At 36.4% G+C, this 9667-nt stretch overlaps 2 protein-coding genes across 2 annotated transcripts in view; both read right to left on the bottom strand.

Moving 5' to 3' along the window:
- Positions 1–1113: 1113 nt before the first annotated feature.
- On the bottom strand, positions 1114–2916 carry LOC126788699 (scarecrow-like protein 18). Its single transcript, XM_050514714.1, has one exon. It carries the CDS (start codon positions 2698–2700, stop codon positions 1333–1335), a length of 1368 nt encoding a protein of 455 aa, XP_050370671.1. The 5' UTR covers positions 2701–2916; the 3' UTR covers positions 1114–1332.
- The window catches only part of LOC126788705 (bifunctional bis(5'-adenosyl)-triphosphatase/adenylylsulfatase FHIT-like), a 71709-nt gene continuing 64321 nt past the window's right edge, over positions 2280–9667 (bottom strand). The window contains exon 6 of the transcript XR_007671410.1: positions 2280–2289. The gene's annotated coding sequence lies outside the window, so the exon portion shown is untranslated. The remainder of the gene's footprint in view (positions 2290–9667) is intronic.

Below are 9667 nucleotides of genomic sequence, written 5' to 3'. Positions count from 1 at the left end.
TTTACAATATACCTCTGCTGAATTGTTCTAATTGACTTTGTGCATTCTCTACGATCAATGTTTCAAGTCAGTTAACAAACAAACCTAACAAGAGAACAAAAAAATTCTGTTTATCCGTGCAATATATAAAAAAAAAACATGTGTATAAAGAAACAGAGAGAATCTCAGATAGGGCAATGTTGAGGTCTATTAAGGCCACTGCATGTAAGTAAGAGCTCAGCTAACTAGTGGTCTTTGATTAAAAAACCAGATAGGTCATTTAGAGAAGACAGGAGGGATCCCAAGCTAGGCCGATGGGTTTAGGGATGTATGGTGGTAGAGGAGGCAAGGTGAGCGTGAAATACTCTATTTTGAGAACTTTGATGGTGTTGTTCAGGGGACAGAAGGCATAAAATTAGGGTTTGTAAATGGTTGAGATCAAAAGACAGCCTACAGGTATATATATACGGCCAGCTGCTTAGTGCTAGAAACAAGAATGCTCATGTATCCCCTCCTTCTAATCTTGAGACAAAGGAATTTTGGGGAACAAGGAGTGGTTTTCATTTGCAAACACCATTCCCACATATACGTACTTCCACTCTAAACATTTCTCTCTCTTCTTTTTTTCAAGTAAGAGTAAGACACAAAGGAGATGCTGGCGGTCATAGTATTCCATGATAGAGATTAGTTAATAAACCTAAAGTATTTGTCATCTCAATCAAAAGGTGAAGCATGATTAGCATTTAAAATAACACGTTTAATCTTTCTAAACTATATATACATTAATGGAAAAAACTTGTACTAAGGAGACAAATCATCCTCTAGAAAAAAAAATGGTGCCAAGTATAAAGAACGAAATTTAGATAAAAAGTAATTAATTTATTAATCAAGGAGATTAGATATGCTAGCTCCAGTACGCTGCAAACTGTTGCTTTACAAAAGCTCGAAGATTAATTGGCTGCAAAATTAAATAATTAAAAAAGATCATCCCATCACTAAAGATGATCATAAAAACTACAAAAACAAATGAATCAAATGAAACCCAAATTTTTATAAGCCTTACAACACTGATCAGGATCAATTTCAAACGTTAGCTAGCTAGCTATCTAGCTTAAGGAAGATAGCTGAAACAAACAAAACAACAGTGTGCAAAGCATGACTATGAGGAAGCTGCTGTTTTCTTCGCATGCAAACGTCGTCGTCCAGATTACTCACATCAATGTTTGGTATTACATACACTCTTCCATGCATATATGAGTAGCTTAGTTAGGATTCGAATTTGGGTTCTAGCTTGCTATGCGGGCATATGTATATATATTTATAGCTCTATGTAGTACTAGTACTGCAAATTAATTAGTTCCAAGAAGAAACTGAGAAAAGAGGACGATTCATCCAACCTAAGAAGAATGAGTCCTTGAGACTATGAAGCTGGTAACCCTCGGAAGGGTAGTGTAGCCGGAGAAGAAGCTTCGCTTGCGAAAGAGCAAAGGGACTCAACGGAACATTCGAGAACCCCGACCTCCTCATCATGATCTCCCAATTCTCATATCTCTCGTGCCTCAACTGCTTTCTTCTTTGATCATCATCGGCCGCCACCACGTCAGCAATCTCTCTTCCGAACCACACCTGTTCCACCGCCAGCCTCTCCCTGCTGTTCGGCGGGAGAGTCGCTTCTAAGGAGCCGAAAACGGCGCCGTAGTGGTCCACCGCCTCAACAAACCTGTTAAGAAACATGGGGCTGTTGAGATTGGCTTCTCGCTCGGCTACTGTTACTATCTTCGGGTTCAAGCCTCTGATCTTGTCGAGGAAGAGGTGGAGGTCATGTGCGTCGTCCGTAAGGAGTCTGTGGAGGTAGAGGACGCAGTTGACAGCAAGGGTTTCATCAGGGAAGAGACCGAGCGACGCCGGGTTGAGGTAGTCGATCATTGCGACGTCGTTTAGAAGCACGATGGGGCGGAAGTGGAAGGTGAGGCCGAGGGACTGTGCGAACCGGAGGAGGCGCTCTCCGGTTCGGCGGAGAAGAGTGAGATCGCGACCGGTGGCGGTGATGCGGAGCATCGGAGGAGGAGGGTGGTTGAGAGATGAGCTTGAACCGTAGGATCTCTCGGCGAGGGCCTGCATGAATGGTGGCCATTGCACGCCGTGTTTGATGTCAAAGTCGATGATGTGGATGGTATGTTGACTCGAGTCAATGGCTTCGAGGATGGCTTGATTCGCCGTCAGGTGGCTGAACCTGATGAATGGGGTTATCTGGTTTAGGGTTAGGTAGCAAGACTGAAGAGCCTCTTCTTCTGCATCCGTCTCCGCCTCCAGAAAGGCACCATAGGTGGAAGGGGATGATGCAGTGGCGGCGGCAACACTCATTAGTTCTTGTGGAGCCGCCGTCACCAGAGGCAAACGGAGAGAAAGGGCGCGAATGAACTGGTGGACCAGTCTCTCCGTGGAGTCTCCACTAGGAGAGGAATTCGAGGAGGATAGAATGGAAATGAGGCGGTGAGCAGAGGAGATGTCGAGCTGCGATATGAGCTCGGCGCAGCTGATGAGGAGTTGCCGGGAGGTTAAACCGCGTGACATTAACAATGGCGGCTGAGCAATCTGGTACTGGTGGTGCTGGTGCTGGTTATACAGTTGTAGATCTGAGGTAATCTGCGGATCTTGGTCTTCTTGTTGTTGAGGTACTATTCTTTGATGATGTGAAGAATTAAATGAACCCATGAGCATTTATCTGCAAGATTAAGATCTTGTTGAGGTAGCTAGCTAGATTTCAATAACATATACGCGTGCACAGAGCAGACATATATAGAATAGAGCAGTGGCGATAGTAATTGTGATCGATACCAGGTATATTTGGGGAAACTGATCTCTCAAAGAGACAAGTTAGTGTAATTAATGGATGGAAATCATTTCCAAAGCTCTGTAGAAACTGGTGGCCAGAAGAAGAAGGGTTTTGGAGAGAGAGAGAGAGAGAGAGAGAGAGAGAGAGATGAGACGGACGAGAGGGGTATCATGAAATCTCCTCTATCTCATTTTAGAAACAAGAATAGCAAGAGGAAGGGATGGAGATCTATGGGATTTTATTAATTATTTTGTGTTTGCTTTAGCGTATAAATAATCCATGATGATACATGGAGCAGCTTTCAATGAGGGAGCTACCAGAAACAGGCAAAGAACTGAAATGCTTGCAGGAGTAGTCAGTGTAGGAATAGTAGTACTGTTACGGTGCAACACATCTTTCTTCTTTTAGGGTTTCTAATTTCCAGTACTTTGCATATTATCACTGCAATTAAAACCAATGTAGTTACTAACAAATTAATTATTTTGCTATTTATCCCGTGATATTATTGTACTAGTTCTATTTTTATATTACATTTATATAGAATATCCAAACGCTCGCAGCTTTAGCCTCTGACTTTAGCTGGCTTGTAAGTATATACAAAACATGAACACTGATGATCATATTAGATCAACAATGGTGGTGGTGCATCATTATCCACCATAATAAGATAATTCAAATAAATCTTTGTAATATTCTGTTACTGATAATTAACTATAGAATTGGATGTTCGGGAATCGGGACTAACCATTTGAACCTTAATATGCAGTATTCACTTTCTCACATATGTTATTGGTATTGTTGTGAATTGTCTGAATTGCGTTTGGTCCAGGAGAATCAATCGTTGGCCCGGAAAGTAAAGTGTGTGTATATATATATTTCATGACCTAATTGAGGTATAGTAGCTATCTATGTATATAATTAATTTATTATTACCATTGTCAGACCTCAGACACTACAGTAAAGTAAATTTTATATCACGTACACGGTTATTTACTTAATCTCAACATTTAACTGCATGGCCAATTGGCCATGATGTAACTTTGTTAATCTCAAACATCATCTGCTACCCGATCTGCCTAATGATCATCTCCTTAAACCTAACAAACTCTCACATGCATGCATGATTTCTTAGAGTGCCCCAAATGAATGAGTTCTTGTTAATCTGGAATTTGGGGAGCTGGAGTTGATGTAATATTGCAAGTTGCTTCTCCTGGCTTTGAGAGAGAAATGGAAAGTTAAGCCCTGATAATTAAGTTTTTCATTTTCCTGATCAATGCAGAGAAGTATCTTTCTAGTTAGATCGAAGAGGTTCGTAAATATAATTCACATATTCGTATTTCATGGTTTTGTTTTAGTAAGGTATTTCATGGTAGGACTACTAGATATGACTATCAATAGGACTATAGGAGCATGGCTTGAGATAATAGATGAGGTGAACATATATTCCTCTTTTCTATCTATACAGCTATTTCTTCAGAGCTGGGCTTGCAATGCATGCAATCAAAGCGACACAACCCTATTCCTCTCACTGGTTCTGGTTCTGGTTTGTAGCAAATAATAATAATATTCCTCTCTTACTTTACTCCTGAATTCAAACATCAAGTGCTTCATTATGATCTACGCGTACATATATATTTCCCAAAGTGCTAATGCCTTGCTGATAGAAAAACCATTCTCTTCAAAGATACTACCTAAATATACTGCTTTAAATTCTAAGTACAAAAAAGTTGTGAGATAGGTGAGCAACTTGAGCTCCATGCCCCCTACCCCAACATTTGTCAGAGACTGTACGAATGAGTTTTATAGGAAATATTTAGATATGAAGTAATACAACATTTATATGTATTGCTTCCAAGTTCCAATCCTAGGAAAATATTTTAGCGTCATAATATGACGTCAGATCTGACGCCGCAATCCGACGTGGCATGTCACGTCACCGATTACAAATAATCACAAAATGTCATTTTTAAATGAAAAGACAATCATATTCTTGTTAATCTAACGACTCTAGATTATTATAAAAAAATTGTAGTTCTTTTTTATGTCATTTATTTATTTTAAATGTAATTAAAAAATACGATATATACAAAATATGCTTGAAATATATAGATATATGTGTGTATGTGTGCGCGCGGGAGATATATATATATATATATACACAGTTTCTATCCAGAGTGAACATTCACCATGAAATTACAGAGTGAAGTTCCAATTTTGACACACTTTTCGGTCAAATGTTTTCATCACAAATAATTCAATATTTAGGTATGCTATTAAAAATCATCTCTACAAAGTTTCATCTAATTTGGTTATTTTTAAGGTATTGAAATTAGATTAAATCAATGAACGAATTAAAACTATTCAACGTGAACCGTTCGTGTAAATCTCTATTATGAAAGCTCAAACCATTGTTAAATTGGATGAAACTTTGTAGAGATTATCTTCAATAGCATAGCTAAATATTATCATTTGTGATGAAAAAATTTGACCGAAAAAATGTGTCAAAATTAGAACTTCACTCTGTAATTTCAGAATGAATATTCACTCTAGATAGAGACTATACATATATATATATATATATATATATATATGCGTGTGTGGGGGATGTCTATATGGTAATTATATTAATTAATTATAGCCAATAATTAATCATAAATATAAATTAATTAAATAAGAAAGTCATAAATCTTAACATATTTGTCACTAGAAAGATTATCATCGACATAATTGTATTAAATATGTTATTAATTAAGATATGTATACTCTAGGGAAATTAACATTTGTTATCTTACATATCTCCTTAAATCAATTATACCCTACCAAAAGAATATTCTCTTTTAGAAAAAAAAACTAAAAAAATCTTACCAAAATTTTTCATCTAAATATAAATGTTGTAGTTACCTTACATCGTTTGAAATTTAAAAATAAATATTATATATATATTTTTTGAAAATATTTTTTTACATATATATATTTCGTGCGTGCACACACATATTTCAAACATATTTTCATAAATTTCAATTTTTTAAATTGTATTTTAAAAGCATTATTGTGATGAAAAATAAGAAATGATAAAAAAAACAAAAAAATATTTTTATAATAATTTAGAACTGTTGGATTAATAAGGATATAATTGTCTTTTTATTTAAAATCACATTTTTATATAATTTTAATTATTGATGTGGGAATGTGACGTGACATGCCACGTAGGAATATGGCGTCATATTATGGCTCCCTAGCATTCCTCTTTCAATTAATATCTACTCCCTTTATGTGGTTGTGACCAAGAACTATCTTTTCATTTAAAATCGCAATTTTATATAATTTTAATTGTTGACGTGACAATGTGACGTGACATGTAACGTAGGATTAGAGCGCCGAATTTGACGTCATATTATGGCTCCCTAACACTCCTCTTTTCAGATTAATATCTACTCCCTTTATGTGGTTGTGGCCAAGAACTGTCTACTCCTCTGTAGTCTGTACCATTGGGAGAGTGAGTTAAAAATCTTCTTTCATTTAATTTTGACATAAAGAATATGACTTATAAGAGATGAGGTATAAATTTGTGTTCTCTGTCCAAAAGTTGTAAACCGACAGTCAGATATATATTATACTATTTAACTATATTTCAATGGGATGCTAGCGATAATTTGCCCTAAAAAAATGCTCAGCATGGGAACGAAAACAATATATAGTAAGTGGTTTCTCTAACTGCATATGCTATCAAATTGACCTTATTAAGTAACCAAGTACGTATATATTGATCGATGTAGGTCGATCATCTTCTATATATACTACAGGGTTGAGTGAAATTAGGAGTTAAAAACGCGTACGTGATCAATACCATCGCATTCTTATATGCACATCAGAAATAATTGAATCCTTGAATTCACCTAATCTAATCCCGTTTTTTCCATTTGTCTTCGTTACGTGATCGAGCTAATTGATCGATCACAAAGCTTAATCGATCAAGCACTTCATCAATTTAAACATTAGTACGTAGTAGATTTATACCTTTTATCGAATGAGAATAAAAATAGACTACATAGTTGTAAGCTTTGATTGAAAACTGATGAGGATTACAACACTGGAATAAAATATAGAGTAGTACATATGGATTATCAGATTATGGACACATGCATGGCCGAGACTGTTAGATGATTCTGCAAATAAAAACTAGAATAGGTCATCGATGTGAAATCTTCGAGTGCATAAATATGTACACATCTGCGAACCAAAATGCATGACTGATGAATACATAAGAGATTAAATTGAGAGCATTATTCGCAAATAAGAAGAAGAAGAAGAAGAAGGAAGTGCAGAAGCAGCTAGCTAGGGTTTTTTTTTTTTTTTTCTGGAGACAGAAGAAGCTAAGGCAGTAATGAGAGAAATGTACTGTACGTAAAGGAGAGGTAGGACGTAGAAGGAGATGGAATTGTAGAGCAAAGGTAGGTAGCTGGTTAAAGATGTACGTAGGAGCAGTTTTCTCATTCACTCTTTTTCTTCCTTAGGTCACATTTACACGCAAAGCCTTAATGAAATCGTGGTGGAATAAGGTACATGGGTTGCTTTTACACATGCTGCTTCTGCTTACAGCGCAGCACTTGTGATCTGCACAATTGTGGAAGGCAAAGAAAGAAAGCAAGGTAGCTAGGTTAACCCAGATCTTTGGCTCTCATGATTTATAATGAACATATATTGATTGCTGACACCTGGTTTTCCCTGTTTGTCTCTCTTTGTTGGATTCGTTGGATCATCCGCATCGATCATCATGCCTTGTACAGACATGTGGGTGTGGCTCTAGCGAGCTGCTTTTCACCATTATTCACCATGAATGGTCGTCCAGGATGTATGAGAGAATAAGCAAGAGAAAATAAAAATTTAGCATCTATTATTGTCTTCAAGTACTCTTCATAGGATCATTCCTGTGTGCACCATGATCTGTTTCGTATGAGTAGTAATTTATGGTTTAAAATCCATATGAATTATCAAGTTACTTAATTAGTGTTTTTCTAGAAAAGCATCAGTGCTTAAAGAAGTGTTCCCTAGCTAATATGTATTTGGAGAAAGCACTTTCGATCAAGAGAAGTGCTAGTAATGTATAAGAGCTCTGTTAAAAACGCTATATATAACAGTTTCAAGGTCCGGATTGACTCAGTTTAAGACATCTGATGATAACTACATCGTTTTGACATGTTGGTTAAAACGATCTTCATTCTCTATTTCTTTGTTAGTTTGTAAATTGCCTACTCATTGTTGGTTTCTGCTAAATAACCTCATAGTATGGATTGATCCTAGGTGTCATGCATGCATGTGATAATCGCTTCTCACTGGCACATATGGGCATATAAGAAGGTCAATTTAAAAACTCCAAGAATTGGGGCACTAAACCATATGAAGCAAACTAACTAATAAAATATGTACAGAATTACAATTTACAAAGAAGAATGGATTTACAAAAGAATATTGACGTCAATAACAAGAATTAATGCCACAACCAACGAAATAGGATGAATGGAGAATGTATACATATGATTAACTACACACTAACACGTTAACATATAAGTTATCTAACAACTTAGTTATATCATGCAAGCAATCGATACTCTTATTACCTCCCTAAGGCGTAGTTAACTATGACGATCTTATCACTCCTATAGCAACCTCTAACCAAACAAGCAAGACTCTCGTGATAGCTAGTCACCGGACCTACAAGTCTGATCGCATTAAGAACCTATGGAAGTTTTGATCAATTAAAACTAGTTGGATGTCTTTCAATCATGGTAGTTCATCATCAATTTCACTCATCATCATGAGCGGCTACTTCGTGTAGAACCGAAAACCTTCGAATCCTAAATACTAACTAAGTCTACACACGAACGCATAGACAGGCGTGCACTCATACTCACGTATAACTCGACATTTGCAAACTAAGATCAAACAGAACTCGATGATCATGCATATGCGATATAACCTAATAAAAAATAAAACGAAACATTAAACATGCTTCATGGTATTTGGAAATCAATCATGTTATACTTTCAATCTAATAAGTAATCGAAAAATTCAAATGTCATAGATAAAAACCAAAAAAATTCAAATCACAAATACTATAGAATCGAAAAACAAAAGAGTTCATGGTTACACTTTTAAAGAGATCTTTAAAAGGATGGATGTGGAAATCGATGGGAATGGATGCAAGGCTACCTCGGCTTCTTCTTCTTCTAAGCTTGGAAAAATTGGACTCTTAGAGAGAAAGGGAAGGATGGCGGAACTGGTTGTGTGGCAAAGCGTTAATGCTAGAGAACTGTTAAAGACGTGTAAAAGACATCTCATAGAGGCTTTATATATAGTGACACGCCAAGGGGTAGTGTCTTGATCTCCAATGAATCTCAACCAATCGGAAAAGAGGAAGAAAATCTAAAGAAATCACAATTATAATCTTTCTTACGCGTAGTAACTCTTGAACTGGACCTTTTATGTGTCTTGATTCATTCTCATGCAATAAGTATTTCTCATTCTGAATATTATCTCTTTTAAAATACATTCCTTATGCATATTTAACTCGACCATATCTTCCAAAATAATCTCTAATGTAATAACCCGATTTTTCGGGACGAGTTAATCGACTATTTCTAAAAGTTTTAAGTTTTCGAAAATATTAAATCGTGTTCGTTCCATTTTATAACGTCGGGAATCGAAAACGAAAACGTTATCGGAACGCTTAATTTGAAAAACGTTACGTTTCCGTAACAAATATATCGACTTTTATTCTGTCGATCGTTGATGAAAACTTTCTTCACGAAAGTTGTAGAGCTCGTCGATACGAGTGCGTGGACATGTGACGCG

Source organism: Argentina anserina, chromosome 3 (genome assembly GCF_933775445.1).
Source record: "Argentina anserina chromosome 3, drPotAnse1.1, whole genome shotgun sequence".
NCBI lineage: Eukaryota > Viridiplantae > Streptophyta > Magnoliopsida > Rosales > Rosaceae > Argentina > Argentina anserina.
The sequence above is the reverse complement of the archived record's forward strand: the minus strand, read 5'-3'. Positions and strand labels throughout refer to the sequence as shown.

Bases quoted from the DNA above. Each gene is read 5' to 3' on its own strand.
- LOC126788699 (XM_050514714.1), bottom strand. From the start codon at position 2,700: ATGCTCATGGGTTCATTTAATTCTTCACATCATCAAAGAATAGTACCT.